Below are 17,249 nucleotides of genomic sequence, written 5' to 3'. Positions count from 1 at the left end.
GCCCCACAACCCAGCAATGCTGGATCAATATGGCTAAAAGTTTGATGTTTAAAGGAGCAGTCTCTCTTAGCCCCCATTTTTTTTATATAGGTGGGAAGCCAGGGGGCTCCTCGGAGCTGAACTGTATTCATTTCTGGTTCCTGAGATTTACCGGGGAAGTTGCAGCTAGCTACTTCCTGGTATTTAAATCCATACGTCAGGCCGGCCAGTAGGAAGCTGCAACGAATGATGTCACGGCTTCCTATTGGAAGGTTTAAATGCCATGTTGTGTGCTCTGGAGGGGATGCTAACAACAGCACCTTCATCTGTAAGTATGCCAGGAATCAGGGGGTCCCAGAAGCAGAAATGAAAGCACTCCAGCTCCAGAGACCCCCTGCTTCTCACGCTTTTAAAAATTACAGGGTAGGAGGACTCATTTTAAGGTTGAAACTTTCCCCCTGCGACCAGGACCAGTTCAATGTATCGCCTCACACAACAAATTCTGTTGTATGTTCTTTGAAGTAGTAGCGAGTATTGCAATAGCGGTACGTACAAAACATAGTTATCATCTGCACTTTTCAAGCCATCAAACGTCGTTAAAATGATCAATCTCGGAGTGAGTTTTGCTTGTTGTTTCTGAGGTTGGTAAATGAGTCATTGCAAGTACATTTAAATCACATTGATATAGCACTGCGATGTTTTGTTAATCGCAAAGTTGCAGCATGGTACGGGAGCAAGTATGAGCAGGGTGACTTCATCTGATGGTGATATAGTAACGATGAGAAGGATGAAGATGGGGGAGGCTTTCCCCTTTTTCTTTCAAATTCAAGCAGAATTGTAATTTTGTAACTGAAAAAGTATTAGTACCTGGGTGTAAACATGAAAAAGTAATGGTATGCCATACTCCCAAGTACCATCACATGACAGCCATGGCCATAACACCTCTTGTCTTCTTGGTGTCATCAAATAGCTCCTGCCCCAGTTGCTGCCTATGCACCATCGCCTGCCTATGCACCATCGCCTGCCTATGCACCATCGCCTGCCTATGCACCATCGCCTGCGTATCCACCATCGCCTGCGTATCCACCATCGCCTGCGTATCCACCATCCCAGCAGGAACCTTCCAGTCGTCCTCCATGGGTGACCGACGACACCTTTTCTCAGAAATTTTCACCGGGCAAATCTACCACGTCCATTACCAAGCATATCCTGCCCAAAGCTGCCCCACCACCTCCTGCTCCAATCTCCACTGCGACCTATACCCCTCAACCCAGAGGCCAATCGCCAGCACAGGCTCCCCGAGGCCTAATCCAACGTGCTGAGCGATTCCCAGCCAGCAGCAGGACCCCTCTCTGTGGACACTGCAACGGCATCGTCCGGTAAGTAGAGCGACATGATGGCATTAGGAAGAGCTGCATGATACTAGTGTGTTATATATAATGAGCCACCTGAAGCTTAATTCTCCTGCAGCGAGCGGGTTAAGAGTACTGTACTAATCTCTGCATGGTTTATATGTAATCCCTACAGTGGTCCTTTCATAGTGGCCATGGGTCGTTCCTGGCACCCTGAGGAGTTTAACTGTGCCCACTGCAAGACATCTCTGGCCGACGTGAGCTTTGTGGAAGAGCAGAAGAGTGTGTATTGTGAGCGTTGCTACGAGCAGTTCTTTGCTCCAACCTGTGCCCGATGTAACACTAAAATCATGGGGGTAAGTCCAGCGCTCTCACTTTGTCTTAACCCATTCTCTGCCAGAGGACCACGAAAAGCACTGGCTGTGAATAGGGTCTTCATTACAAGCTCTGAATCCAAATGTTGCCTTAACTGCACCATCCTAAAAAGCTTAGTTTGTCTTGGGGAAATCCAGGCTGTGTTGCAGGTTGTGATACCTTTCATGAGACCTAAAGGGACTAGTAAAATACAGGTAGTGTAGGAAAAGTATGCACGGAAATGTGTCCGGCTTCCTATTAAAACACGTCTGCTGTAACTCAGTCCCAAATCCAAATATTACTTCAGCTCCAAAGAATTAGACGGCCCAATTATAGCTTGTGATTCAGTTGGAATAGATGACTGTTTTGTGATAAAATCTCCTTGCCAGATAGGATGTGGAAGAGCGCTGGTGCTCACTGTACTCTCCTGGCATTCAGACTGGGCCAATAGCACTGTGTTTTATTCTTAAATAATCTCTTTGGGGAAGGCCCTTTTGCCCAATGTTGCCATTTACCTGTGTGCTTATCCCCATTTTTTATCATTAATTTACTGTGTGCTGTAATTCTATACAGCTCTGCGCACATTGTTAGCGCCTTATAAATCAAATGATATCTCTATTAATGGAGCTTCCTCCACTTCCTTTTCGCCTTATTTGGATTACGGTTCCCAGCTTGTCAGACTGCGGACTTGAAGGTGCATATGCATAAAAATGCATAAAAATGGTTTTGTATGTAAATTGTCCTTATATTTATTTTTCATGACATACTTCACAGTAAAAGCCTGTGTTTCAGGTGTAACGTTTACATACTATTACATATCTCTTAATACCATAAAGTGGTATTTAAACATTTTAACCCCTGCTATTAAATATCTCTTAGCCTCCTCTTAACAATATGCAAAGCAATGCATTAAAGACCCCGGTGGCAACAAAATAATAACATTGTAAATTGCAATGTTGAGAAGGTGAGTGCTTTTACTTTATTGAATGGTGTGTGTACCAAAGTTGTTATAGAAGTCTAAAAAAAAGTCTTCCTAAAAAGAGGGGTCTCAAAGTTTGGAAGCGGAGGGGGGGGATTGAGTTCAAAAAATAGTTCTAGAACAGGATTGGCCAACTCCAGTCCTGAAGGGCCACCAACACGTCAGGTCAACAGGTCAGATTTACAGGATATCCCTGTTTCAGCACAGGTGGCTCAATCAGTCTGAGCTCCAGCACAGGTGGCGTAATCAGTCGACGTCTGAGCCACTGATTGAGCCTCCTGTGCCGAAGCAGGGATATCCTGGAAACCTGACCTGTTGGTGGCCCTTGAAGACTGGAGTTGGCCACCCCTGGTGTAGACTAAGGCCGAGTTTCATCAAGTTACGATGTGAGGTATCGCACCCTGATGCAGCACTATCAGGCCAATGGCAGTTACAGCCTGATAGGGGTGCAAACGATGCCCTGTATCACAGCTTGATGAATCCCGGGGATCGATCTCATGTTGTAGAGATGAGAAGCGATCTCTTTCTGGATACTCCATCAGTAGGTTTAAGATAAGGCTGAATGTCAGTTGCTAGGTCATATACTTCAGACAGACTGTGCAGATAGCAGTTGCAAGCTGTGAATAGACCTAACAATGCATTACAAGGTCGCAATGCACTGGTTAGATTAGAACAAGGCTGGCAGAAGAACAAAAAAACAGGGTGACCTTATCTTGTTTTATTCATGGCTCTAGCTGAGGAATGACGAGCGCTCAGGAATTATTTCTTGGAAACGGTTCTCACATGGGATGCCTTTCTATCTGTAAGATTAGAAGTGATCACAAACAGGCAGTGAATAAAGGTTTGCAGAGCGTCACATCCAGGAACCTGGCATCATGTTTGGCATAGACACGTCTGCATTCTGATTCTCGTCGTGCATGTGCCAAGAGTCGGGCATGAATTGTTAATGAGAGCTAAACCTCTGAGCCCCTTACTGCAATTAGAAACAAAATCTATCAAACAGGATCAATTTTCTTGATCATGCCATCCAGGGGCTTAGTCTCGGGCTTTGGGTGTGGATGGGCTGCTATCTGGACAGAGTAAACAAAATGAGAAATGGTCCAACTTTTTTTCTTTAGAAAAGAGTATTTTATCATTGTTACATTTTTGCTTTAAGACATGTTTTTTTTTTTACATAAACTGGATGGCAGAATACCCTCAGTTTGTCTTACACCGACTGAATGGCTTGTAAATAAATCAAACCCCTGTATAAAAGATAGTTTACCATGTTTAACAAATGGACTCACTAAATGTATGACAGCAGAGGTAGCCAGCTCCAATCCTCAGGGGACACCAACAGGTCAGGTTTTAAGGATACCCCTGCTTCAGCACAGGTGGCTCAATCAAAGACTGAGCCACCTGTGCTGAAGCAGGGATATCCTTAAAACCTGACCTGTTTGGGGCTCTTGATGACTGGAGTTGAGCACCCCTGTATTACAGCATAAAAAGTTGTGCATCTCTGAAAATCCTTATTTTGGGCATCTGGTATAAAAAAACAATAAAAAGGAAAATAAAATTCATAATGGGTTTTATGCCTCTATTACACGAAATCTCCTACTAGGAGCATGCATGTTAGAAATAAATGTATTATAAACGCATTAGAATATGTCGTTCCTGTAAATGACATTTCTATGGTTTCCTCTGCTTTGTGTAAAGATCAGTGATGTATTTGCTCCAGCTTTTTAAGTCAAATTATCATATATATTTAAACTACAAATTTTAAATGACAACTCTAAAATTAGAATAAGATCTTAACACAGACCGGGAAGGCCCAGACTGCGAATTGCATCTAATATTGAGTGCACAGCACGTTTGTGAACACATTGAAAATCATTTGTTTCTGGGTGGATCTACTTTCCAGAGAGCAATTAAATCTGATGCAAAAGTCCTTCAGAAACAACTGCAGGAATGGGTAAAATGTTGCCATATGTGGTCACTTCCTAACCGTTAACAGCAGCGAACATGTCAAAAATTCAATGAAATTAGGTTTCTAAGTACACAATGTACAATTTGGGATGAAATTAATGGAGGATTATGGGGAAGTGGTTGGCCAGTTAAAATAATCCCCATTGTTCTAATATGTTTCTAATAAAGTAAATATCTAGTTTTAAATATACACCATCATCTCAACACAGTGTATGAGTGCTTCACTGGGGTTCTTTTCTCCTTTGTTCATCAGTTAAAATAAGGCAATCGTTTTAAGAAAAGAAGGACCCTGGTTTAAACAAACGAGCTTCCTTAATGAATGACCCCCAGGGTGTTGAAGAAGCGTTTGCCTTATGGTTTTCAGGAGACTGGCTCTTTTCTAAGCTTGTGGTTCCTGTCTCTCTTTTTCCAGGAAGTGATGCATGCCCTGAGGCAGACTTGGCATACCACCTGCTTTGTGTGTGCCGCATGTAGGAAGCCCTTTGGTAACAGCCTTTTCCATATGGAGGATGGCGAGCCTTACTGTGAGAAAGGTAAGTACGCGACTTAAGTATCTAACATAGGGGTGGACAACGCCAGTCCTCAAGAGCTAACAGGTCAGGTTTTCAGGATATCCCTACTTCAGCACAGGTGGTGCAGTCTTGGACTGAGCCACTCATTGGACCACCTGTGCGGAAGCAGGGATATCCTGGAAACCCGACCTGTTGGTGGCCTTTGAGGACTGGAGTTGGTCCCCTGACGTAGGACAATAAAAAACATTGTATTCAGTTAGTATAGGTACCGTCTATTATTGGAATTTATATTGATGAGGTTAGCAGACTTGATTCATTTGAGGTTATGGAGGATGGGAGCCTTACTGCGAGTAAGGTATGTTGGCAGCTTAAGAATCGAACAGGTCCACTGAGGGGGGTGTATAGATAAGCAAACATGGCAGTCCTTCCACATGTCACACACAGCTTCACCAAGTCTATTTCAGTCTCCCAAATGTCAGGTGGTTTGTGAAGGTGCTCTCCCACCAACCACACAAAACACTTCTCATCTAAACAACTTTGTCTTCAGATTTACAGAACAAAATGCTTTGTGGCTTCTTTGGAAATTGAAAACATGTTTCTTTTTGAAGGGGACCGCAAAACAAACAGTGTATGCCAATCACGTATTTCCTCCTCTGTGGTAGAAGCAAAGAGAAGGTGGAGGAACGTGACGGGTCCTCTGCTTGTGCGAGATTCTGCTCAGCACACAGGGGCCAATGTACTAAGTGTCGCCAATGGCATTCGGGGCGTTAAATTGACACACAGCAATCACATATTATATTGCACATGTGTGCACCTATATACTTACCTTTCCCTTCTCAGTGTGCACCTATATACTTACCTTTCCCTTCTCAATGTGCACCTATACGCTTACCTTTCTCTTCTCAATGTGCACCGTAAGCTTCAAAATTCTTATTTGTCTAGTATATTGACGCAACGGGATGCACAAATCTAAATTGTGTATACTAAAACAATTGTATGCCCAAATAAAAGTTGAACTTGTGTAAAAAATCATCCGCCAAGTTAAACTTAGCGTAAATTTTCAAAAAGTCAGTTTATATTGTTAGCGCAGAATTACATTTCTCTTTATCAACCAAAAATGTATTTGACACTGCACGAATGTTTTATTATATATGTTGACAAAATGTATTATTTTCACAATGTGGCTATTATATTATATTATACACATAATAGATATTTACTAATACTTAATATATAAATATTAACATACTTGAAAGATATAAATTGTATCAAGGTATTCAACATGACACAAGGCGTCAAACTTCTTTGCAAACAACAAGCTATGCGGTATACGTGTGAAGTCACATAGGGACCGGCATACGTACGACGCACAGTTTATGAAAGTTTATACTATCTTTAAAACCAAAATTGTCATGCACAAAAGAATGTCAAATATGATCTTAGTACAGAGGCCTCATTGTGACATCGCACAAAGGGAGGATCTACAGGGACTCAAACCCCTGCCACGATTCAGATCACGTTTACAAACTGACTTGGAAAACATATTTTGAAATACCTTGTAAGTAAAAAGGAATCAACCAGATTTAACCCCTTAATGGTGCCCTTTCCAAGCGTTTGGTCTTAGGATGGGCTGCATCTTGAAATCTGTAGATGTCAAAATCTTTGCCAATAAGCACGTTGTTGTTATCAAAAGCTACAAAGCACCAAATTATAAGTGCACATTTTAAAAACTTCTAAAAAAAAATGTATTGATTAACATAATCAGGCCATGCTTAATTTCTTGGAAATACATTTCTGATGTTCCCTCCTTAGCTGACTTTTGTCTCTTTTTTTTCTTTTCAAGATTACATTGCTCTGTTTAGTACAAAATGCCGTGGGTGTGATTTCCCTGTCGAAGCCGGAGATAAGTTCATTGAAGCCCTTGGTCACACTTTTCATGATAGCTGCTTTATTTGTGCTGTGAGTACCCTTGTCCTGAAACAATACTGGAACGTTTGGATAATAATAGTTTGTTCCCCCAACATACATCAGAAGCAGGGTGATAATCTTCAAACCTTCCAGCGTGGATATGGCAAATGAACAGTGCCACCCGTGCATGCTACAGGGTTTTAGAAGGGAGGGAGTGTAGCATAATGTCCCTGTAACATCTGGGATATAGTTGTGGGTTCCATAAAACTAGAAACAAAGGCACCGTAAGCTGATAATTTGGGTGGAAGGCTTTACTTATGAGGAAAACTATCCAAACCAGGATTGTTCACCTTGGAAAAGTGGAATAATATCGGGGCTCATTCATTCAACTGCAATAGTGACATTTCAGGCACTATCTCATGGGAACTCCCAGACGGTCTTCGTTGTTACTCTGATTCAGACCTTGAAATAGGTTTTCAGTTAAAAAGGAGAGGGGACGGAAGTGTTCACCTTCATACACAAGATCTAGAACTCACTGTCCCACATGACCCAGTATATATATTGCTAGGCAAGCCAATAGCTAATATTCCCCGGAAAAAAGCTAGAGTACTAGCCCAAATGTTAAATGCTACACGGTGTACAATTGCCAAAAATTGGAAACAACCTGCCCCCCCCCCCCCCATCCTTAAACCAAATAAATAACAACATTTGGCATATAGTTTATATGGAAAAACTCTCGGCCTCTCTGAACGGCTCGACCTCGCGATTCTCTGAGATTTGGGCCCCCCTGGTTTCGCATGCAGGTATATCCCCATATATAGATTAGAATATTTGAAACAGAGTGATACATGTGGTAATTTAATTGTTGTGTACAATGCTATATTTTTACAAATGCTTCCCCTCCCCCACCTTCCCGACCCCCCCTTTTTTTTCTGTTATATGTTTTGTTAATTATTATTTTGTATGTTAAAAAAATGCTCAATAAAAAATGTAAGTAAAAAAAAAAGCAGAGGGGGGGATAACACTGTAAATAACAATATGTCCTTTAAACCATACGGAGCTGTCATGTTGCGCCTGTGAAAGCCCTATTTCAGTGCCTGGGTGGGAGTAACGCCAGGTTAGGTTGTAACCTAACTAACATAACGTCAAGTCCCATGTTAACCTTAAAGGACTTTAGTTGATGTGGCATTTTATACGGCCCCATTTGCGTGTCACTATCACTAATGTGCGTTATGCCCTTTACAGGAGAAACGTGGCTTAGCTGTGCTATTGTCTGTTAGCCTTCACGTGGCACAGAAGTAGGTTAACGCCACGTTAAAGAGGCCATGCAAGCAGACACTCGTTTTGTAACATAGGTTCGAAGCATCGGGTCTCCGCAGCGGAACCCCATTAATTTCAGCTCCGGGGAACCTCAGCTTCCTGAGATACAGACCTCCATAGTGGGTGTCGATAGCCACTCCACTCGACTAGCAGGGTTCACGTAATGGCCGCTATTGAAAGTTCACCTGCCCTGCGGGTCAGTAGGAAGCCGTGATGTCATCCGCCGTGGCTTCATATTAGCCAATGTAACGCCGGAGCTTTAAAAAGCAGGGGGATACCGTAACCCCTACGGAGGTAAGTATAACCCCTACGGAGGTAAGTATAACCCCTACGGAGGTAAGTATAACCCCTACGGAGGTAAGTATAACCCCTACGGAGCTTAGTATCTCTGGAAGTAGATGGTCCCCAGAGCTGAAATGAATGGGATTCAGCTCCGGAGACCCCTGCTTCAATCCTATGTTTAAAAAGGAAATGGCTTGGATTAGTCCTTGATGTGACTTAACGGTTCTTTGTGGACCTGGACCTGTGTGATCCTAGACCTTTAACCCACATTACATCTGTTATGCTACCTGCTGCTCTGACCAGCTTCCATTACAATGAGAAGAGAACAAGAACAGGGAATACAGTTGGCAAACGGGATCAAAATCCTGATGATATGAAGTTAGGCACGTTATATAGTGCCGGGCGCGTGCTGCGCAGGGCGCGTGCTACGCCGAGCGCGTGGTGCGGATTTTTAGTTGGCTGACGTAAGTCAGCCTTTCTATAGAAGGGCCGCGCGCGCACGGCAGGGAGAGGGGAGCCGACAGACAGCGGCGAAGATGAAGAAATTCATCTTTTCGCGCCGCTGCCTGCGCCCAAATGTGTGTGTGTGTGTGTGTGTGTGTGTGTGTGTGTGTGTGTGTGTGTGTGTGTGTGTGTGTGTGTGTGTGTGTGTGTGTGTGTGTGTGTGTGTGTGTGTGTGTGTGTGTGTGATTGCAGAAGTTAAAAATATATATATTATTAAAGTTTTTTTTTTTTTAATCTATCTAGGACTTACATTCACTCACATAACCCATGCACACACATATACTCACACATACTCACACATACTCACACATACATATACATACTCACACATACACACATATATATACATTACCTGCAGCTCCCAGCACTATATACAAGAAAAGCATGCGGCACGTGCAGGCGCGTTCGCATAGGAACGCACGGCCGCATCCTGTATATAACAACCCTTAGGCTGCAGGAGTGTCTACAAAGGGCTAGAAGTTCTAATTATCAAACTCATTCTATCAAATATTTATACTATTTTTCCATTTGGGTTCTAGGTTTGCCACATGAATTTGGAAGGGCAACCTTTTTACTCCAAGAAGGATAAGCCCCTCTGCAAGAAACATGCCCACGCCATCAACGTTTAAAGACGGTGTCGCTGAAGACAAGCAGCCGACTGAGAAACTGCGCAGGAGGACAACGTTAATTGATTATTTATAATTACACCAGAGAACGCTTCTGGTGCATCTAGATTATTTTCTTTATTTATGCAAAGTTTACACCTAAAAAAAAAGTGTAATTTACAAATGTAACTTTGTAAAAGTGCCTAAATGTGACGCTTTTGTTAGGCAACAACTTTACCTTAATGCCTTGAAACATTGTATGTAGAGCAGGAGAGGCCAACTCCAGAACTCAAGGGCTACCATCAGGTCTGGTTTTAAGGATATCCCAGCTTCAGCACAGGGGGCTCAGAGGCTCAGTTGAAGAATGAGCCTCTGATTGAGCCACCTGTGCTGAAGCCGGGACTGATTGAGCCACCTGTGCTAAAGCAGGGATATCCTGAAAACCTGACCTGTTGGTTGCCCTTGAAAACTGGAGTAGGCCTCTCTTGGTGTAGAGGAATAGTGAGAGAATACAAAACGTGCCCTGCTGAGCAGCTTTGGGAAGGAATGCTTGACTCCATTTTGCAGTCCGAAGCTGCTTTTCTATTGCAATCAGTTATGATTCCTCTACGTTCCTGAAAGTAATAATCTGTGATACTTAATTCAAAGAAGAAAAAAAAATATGGTGAAGTCTCTGGAGATATCTACATCAATTGTTTCTGTAGTGGCTAAGAATGAGGAAACCATAAAAAAGGCCCTACTACGGGGTTATATCAACCGAGCAATGTGTATTTTACAGGAGTACAGGGAACAGGGGCCCCTGCTTCAAATGCGAGCAAGTGGAAACAATGTTACTGGTTGAAAAAGAAACCATATACTCCATAATATACTCCATAATTTAGACCAGCAGTGCGCAAACTGGGGGGGCGCGGCCTTTATAGAGGTCCCACGCGCTCCCCCCAGGCATTTAAATTAAATGCCCGGGGACCGCGCGAGGCCTCTCTAATACACTCACCTTCCCTTCCAGCGGCGGGCCGTCCTGGTAACCTGGCGTCAAATGGCCGCAGGATCACGTGACTTCATGTTACCATGGCGATGTGACATCCCATGATCCCGCACTTCATTTGACGCAGGGGGGGGAGGGGGGCGCAAGGCGCCGAGGAGAGCAGGCAGCGGTGCGCACAGGGGAAAAGTTTACGGACCCCTGATTTAGACTACACCAGGGGTTCTCAAATCCAGACCTTAACCCCCCAACATGTCATTTTTTTCTGGATATCCCTGCTTCAGCACAGGTGGCTCATTCAGTTCCTGCGTCAGCACAGGTGGCTCAATCAGTTCCTGCTTCAGCACAGGTGGCTCAGGTTTCGACTGAGCCACCTTTACTGAAGCAGGGATATCCTTAAAACCTGACCTGTTGGAGGAGGGGGGTCTCGAGGACTGGAGTTAATAACCCCTGGACTACAGAGAGACACCATATAATTGTTTACGTAGGCAACACTTTCACCCCATCCGAAGTTTAATTTAACCCTTTCTGCTCTGCATTGTGTGCCCAAGTCCAGTAGTGTTGGATAGGTTAATAGCATTTGTGACGAAAGACCACAGTTTATTAACCCCATTAGTGCACCAGTGCAAGCCCCCCTTTCCGTATCTCCCCATGCTGCATATGTGAGATCCAGGGCAGATGTCCCCGACCACAATCTTCTCGCCACTTTGCCACCAGACAGGCTTGAGACCCTCTGCTCTGCATTGCATCCGCCTCTTCTTCAGAACAGGGGTTAGAAAACATTGCTTTTGGACTTGCAAAGTGTCGTAGAGGACTGGAGATGAAATGCAGAGCTCTGGCTGTAGCAGAAAAATAAGCCACGCGCCAAGCAACCAGATGTCAGGTATTTTTAGAGCCGCAGCACACAGTGTTTTTAAATAAATGAAGTGCATCTTCGCCAAAAAAGGAAGTGCTATTGCAGTGTTTGCCGTGGTTCCATAGCACCTCTCTGAGCATAGCGTGTGCTGGGCAATGCTCTGACCTAAAATTACACACAGCCACGATGTGTTAAAGCAGGGGTGACCAACTCCAGTACTCAAGGGCCACCAACAGGTCAGGTTTTCAGGTTATCCCAGCTTCAGTACAGGTGGCTCAATCAGTCCCAGCTTCAACACAGGTGGCTCAATCTGAGCCGCCTGTGCTGAAGCAGGGATAGCATGAAAACCTACCCTGTTGGTGGCTCTTGGCCACCCCTAAGTTAAAGTGTCAGTCCCTCCAAACATACAGTGGTCAGAGTACTGTTAGAAAGTAATACTACTGTGCTGGGTTGCAGGCACAGGAAAACAATCCTACAGAAAAATTGTGTGGAATAAGATGCTTATCCTATCATTAAGGAGGGGGGGGGTGCTATTTAAAATTATATCTATTTCCCCAAACAGGCAGTAAATGTTTAGGTTTGTGTATGTATGTATGTATAATTTTATATAACACCAACCATGTACGCAGGGCTTTATACAAGAGGTTGTTCTACCCATCACTCTCCACCCAGTGCTTATAACGAGCCCTATTTAAAGAAAGTGCACACACAACACTTGCTTTTGTTTAGATGAATTAGATCAGGGGTGGCCAACTCCAGTCCTCAAAGGCCACCAACAGGTCAGATTGTCAGGATATCCCTGCTTCAGCACAGGTGGCTCGATTGAGCCACCTGTGCTGAAACTGATTGCACCACTTGTACTGAAGCTGGGATTGATTGAGCCACAGGTGCTAAAGCAGGGATACCCTGAAAACCTGTCCCGTTGGTGCTCCTTGAGGACTGGAGTTGGCCTCCCCTGCATTAGATGTTTTTCAATCTAATTATTAAAGTCGGCCTGTCGCAAAACAGGACATGGTTAGTGCAACACAAATAGCTGCAGGTGTATCAACACTTTCTATTGGTGCTATTGAACGGAAACTTCCATAAACAGACGCAGAAATGTTTAAGAACTAAGGGTGGTTACTTACTAAAGTTTCCCAGTGGCAGAACCAGGGCAAAGGAATATCCCCAGATCAATCAAAAGAAAAACTCCTGGTGCTTTCAATGGGATTCATTTGATGAATCTGGTGCTGTTTTCTCCACATGATCCCAGTGTTGCAGCCGGGATAATTTAGTTTATAGACCCCCGAGGGTGTCATTTGGTATTGTCCGAAGCGGTTGTTTGGACCATTATCCAGCAAAGATTAGGGCTGATAAAGCACCAAAACGGCTGATTCTCACTATATTGAAAGACCCCCTAAATGTTAACTCCAGACCCCACATCACAATGATCAACCTGCTTTGAGAAGGTAGCCATCTTTTAAACTCCCACCACATTCTCAAAAATAAGAAGAAAGAAAGCCATGGCAGGTTCAGAAAGGAGGGGGAAAGACAATGAATGATGGTATACAATGTTTGTATAGTTTTAATTTCAAGTACTGAGCACTTCAGTCTTCCAGCTACAATCCCAAGGCAAAGAACAACACCAAATTTACCAAAGAAAATATTCCCATGGAAACTAATGGGATTGTGTTATTGGATCATTCTAAAGTATCATTCTTGACCCCCATTCTGCAGCTGGGAAACCTTAATAAAAGACCCCCAATGCACAGTGATATATGTAGAAGTACATCTACCTTCAGATACTCGGTACTCCTAAATCCAGGAAACATGGTTATCCGTTTCCATGTAAATCCATCATAGTTGTAAAAGTTAAAGGCTAAGAGGAATAAAAAAAAGTCTAAAGAAAGAGAAAGAAAATGGTGAAAAGTGGAACTGGGAAAGGTGCTGGTTTGAAGCAGATTTATGGTAGGGATTGAGACTGTATAAAAAAACAGTTTGACAAAGTATCTGACAATGAGGCAGTGTTACCATGTCTAAGGAAAAAAAAAACACATTTTAGGTTCTTCATGAAACTGAATGTTTAAACCAGGGATAGCCTAACTCCAGTCCTCAATAGCTACCAACAGGTTAGGTTTCCAGGATATCCCAGCTTCAGCACAGGTGGCTCAATCAGTCCCTGCTTGAGTACAGGTGGCTCTGATTGGGTCACCTGTGCTGAAGCAGGGATATCCTGAAAAACCTGACCTGTTTGTAGCTATTGAGGACTGGAGTTGGCCACCCCTGATTGAAATGTTATGAAAGTATAAAAGAAATGCTGCTGATTCTGGGGTGACCCCAGCATTACTGCAGTAATGACTGGTGCATTGTCCCATAGGATGTAGTTGAGATGAAGGCAATGTATTGTTGTTCTCCCAAAATAGAATGTATACACCTTTTTTTTTATTGCTTAAAGAATGAAACCCGCTGTAGGAATGTCCAGGCCACTGAAGAATGCTGATTTCCTGCCTTCTCCGATGTCCACCTTCCCTCTCCTGTCTCCTTCCATCTCCATTCTTCTTTGTTGACTAACAGTAGTGATATTATGTATATATACAGTTTGGGGTTTCAGGATTAGGTGTTAAATTGCTACGAGTCATGGGAGCTGACATATTATATGCATCCCTTTGACATTTAGCATAAGTTCTTTTTATTTTAACTGACCATGTTTAGCTTTCCTTATACATTAGAAATAACAATAGATGTAAGGAACAATTTTGCTTTTTAACACTTTTTAACCACTTTGCTGCCAGAGAGCCCTGCAGAGCACCGCATTGTAAAACCACTCTGACAGCAAAGGCTTTAAGGGGAGGAAAAGGTTTTGGGAATATATTGTTTGAGATAATGCATTTGCACACGTTTCTTAAGACTTCTTATGGAAATTGCGTTTCAGACACAATTTAATGTTTTATTCCCAACACAGTATGTAAGGTATTCATTAGGAAATTCTAGATATAGTGATTGCTAGACAATAGAAGATAATTTATTTGCCACTTGGAACAATGGATTGATGTACATAAAGTTGTAGACTTGGTAGGATAGCTGGGATTAGAAGAATCCAGGGATCATTTATAGTAGCAATCCCTGTTGCCAAAAGAAAATATAGGTGTCTGAATATTTTAGTGTGACATGTTCTCTTTATGTCCTAAAGCAGTGGTTTTTAATTTTTTTTAGTTAGTTAAGGAACGCTATCATTATTTTGGGAAATTCTATGAAACCCCAATTCTCTCTCATAGTGCGTCTGAGATCAGATGCATTGTAAGGAACCCAATGCCCTCTAATAGCGTCAAGTGCATTGTAAGGAACCCCAACCCTCTTTAATAACGAATCTGAGGTCCAATGCATTTTAAGGAATCCGAACCCTCTCTAATAGTGCGACTGAGATCAGATGCATTGTAAGGATCCCCAACCACCTCTAATAGCGCGTTTGAGATCAGATACATTGTAAGGAACCCCAACCCCCTCTAATAGCGTGTCTGAGATCAGATGCCTTGTAAGAAAACCTAACCCCCTCTAATAGCGTGTCTGAGATCAGATGCATTGTAAATTCTCCAGTATTTGGTACAATTTCAAATGATCTGAAAATTACAGGGAACACTTTAGGGATGCCCAGGAAACACAAGGGTACATAGGAACCCTGTTGAAAAACACTGTCCTAAGGACTGCACATTAAAGTGACAGAATTCCTTTGTCGTGGTCCAACGTCAAAGTACTATGAGTGTGTATGTATTATATGTGTATATATATATATATATGTATATATATATATATATACACACACACACACACACGGTATGTGATTTGTTTACATATGCAATTCACATTTGCCTTTATCTTTTTCATCCCAGTCAAGTTTACTGATCTACAATTTGATGATAGTTTTGGTGCCTGTATTTTAAAAGCTCGTGTGTTATTAAAGTGAATGCTTTCACTGTGATTAAATATACCTTGCTAAGTGAAACTTAAACAACGATAGATAGGAAAAATAGTTCGATTGTTACAAAAACACGGTCCTATTCCCTAGGACCTGTTACATTTTAGTGTTATGTCATGTATCACTTTTTCTAACATTTTCTATAGCTTCTTGTTAAACTAACAGGATTTTCAGCAGAGAACGAATAGGTTTTTCTTTTGTACAAATACAGAAATAACAGTCCTGACAATATTTATATAAAAAAAAAAATGTTTGCCTAATTTATTTAACCACAACGCGAGAAGAATCGGCGATGCCTTATCATTGTCTCTTTATAGCAGTAAAGTGGTTATAATAAGTACATTACATGTCAGGCGTAGATAGATAGTTAACTAAAAACATCTCATATTTGAAGATTGTATTAGATGCTTTGTTTTATTTATTTTCTGAGGGTGTGCAATAATATTATATGATGCTTAGTAGTGAGTTTACACATAGGAACTTTTAGACAGATACTGTAGGGTGTTTGGTATTTGTTTTTTGGATTGTTATTTTATTTTGAATGACTAGCCATTTTTAGTACTAGTTGTTAAGGTGCCTTCACTCTTATCTATTGGCTAAAATCACTTTTTGTCCTTTCGCTTCTTATAACTTAAATGAGCAATCCACCCGAAGTAGCCTCATTTGTTTTTCCAGTATTGGATCCAAGGGGTCCAATAAAGCTGAACTGCTCTGTTTTCCGCTCTGAGGACCCCCTGATTCTTAAGATACTTGCTGGTGAAGTTACAGCAATTACTTCCTGTTTTTAAAGAGAATGTAAATCCAGTAGGAAGCCACAACCAATGATGTTGCAGCTTCCTATTAGCCGGAGATTTGGCAGCCATTTTTATCCCCCGGAGGGAGATTTAAACCTGGTAACTTCGCTGGTAAGTATATCAGGCAGCAGGGGGTTCCCGGAGCTAAAAATAGTGGCGTTTGGCTCACAGGTACCAATTGGTTCCCATCCTATAAACAAAATTGGGTGTAAAAAAACAGGGGAGTTTTAATGATCTTCAGATTTAATTATCACTGCTACAAGTGCCAATCTGTTATTATTTGTAGCATGTATAAGAGTGCTTCCACATTAACGGCTTTGCTGGCACATGGGTCTTCACCACGTTGCATTGAAGCCCAGACACATATGGCAGTAAAGGCGTTAAAGGAAGAGATATATAGGTATGGTGGAGTGGCTGGTGGCCATATACACAAGGTGCCTTATTATATTGTGAAGAGTTTGCCAAGCTGCAGAGATGAAACAAGTAATAATAAAGTAGGAAGGTAGTGTTGTAGATTTACGAGAGACGTTTGCGCGACCTTGGGAAACCAGATGTGTGTATTTAGGTTTTTCTGAAGGGAATTGCAGTACATGTTATATTGCTGATTGTACGTAGATTATAAAGCAGCAGGGTCACTTACTGGACCCCAAGTTCATTTCTCCATCAAGCTAACATTTCTCACCAGGCCACAAATATCAGTTATTAAATTTAACTAATCGTAATTTTAGTCAGATCGTTAAAATCTGCACACGATTTGACATAGCTCTACAATGCTTGGCAGGCCCTTTAACCACTGAAGAGATTGAAGATAATCACTTTCCAATACTGCTACATCACAATAAAAAAAAAAACCTTAATAAGTGGTACCTGCTAATGCCGATTAATGTTACCATTTTATTTTTAAA

At 42.3% G+C, this 17,249-nt stretch overlaps 1 protein-coding gene across 23 annotated transcripts in view; it reads left to right on the top strand.

The window, feature by feature from the left end:
• Positions 1-17,249, top strand: part of LDB3 (LIM domain binding 3) — a 154,935-nt gene extending 137,686 nt beyond the window's left edge. For all 23 annotated transcript variants that reach the window (XM_075610532.1, XM_075610533.1, XM_075610540.1 and 20 more), the window contains 5 exons: positions 950-1,358; positions 1,507-1,687; positions 5,042-5,162; positions 6,985-7,100; positions 9,695-17,249. In XM_075610532.1, coding sequence (XP_075466647.1) covers positions 950-1,358; positions 1,507-1,687; positions 5,042-5,162; positions 6,985-7,100; positions 9,695-9,784 — 917 coding nt within the window. In that variant the 3' untranslated portion in view covers positions 9,785-17,249. The remainder of the gene's footprint in view (positions 1-949; positions 1,359-1,506; positions 1,688-5,041; positions 5,163-6,984; positions 7,101-9,694) is intronic.

Source organism: Ascaphus truei, chromosome 8 (genome assembly GCF_040206685.1).
Source record: "Ascaphus truei isolate aAscTru1 chromosome 8, aAscTru1.hap1, whole genome shotgun sequence".
In the NCBI taxonomy this organism is placed as follows: Eukaryota; Metazoa; Chordata; class Amphibia; order Anura; family Ascaphidae; genus Ascaphus; species Ascaphus truei.
Note: the sequence above shows the minus strand (reverse complement) of the source record. Positions and strands in the feature narration are given on the sequence as shown.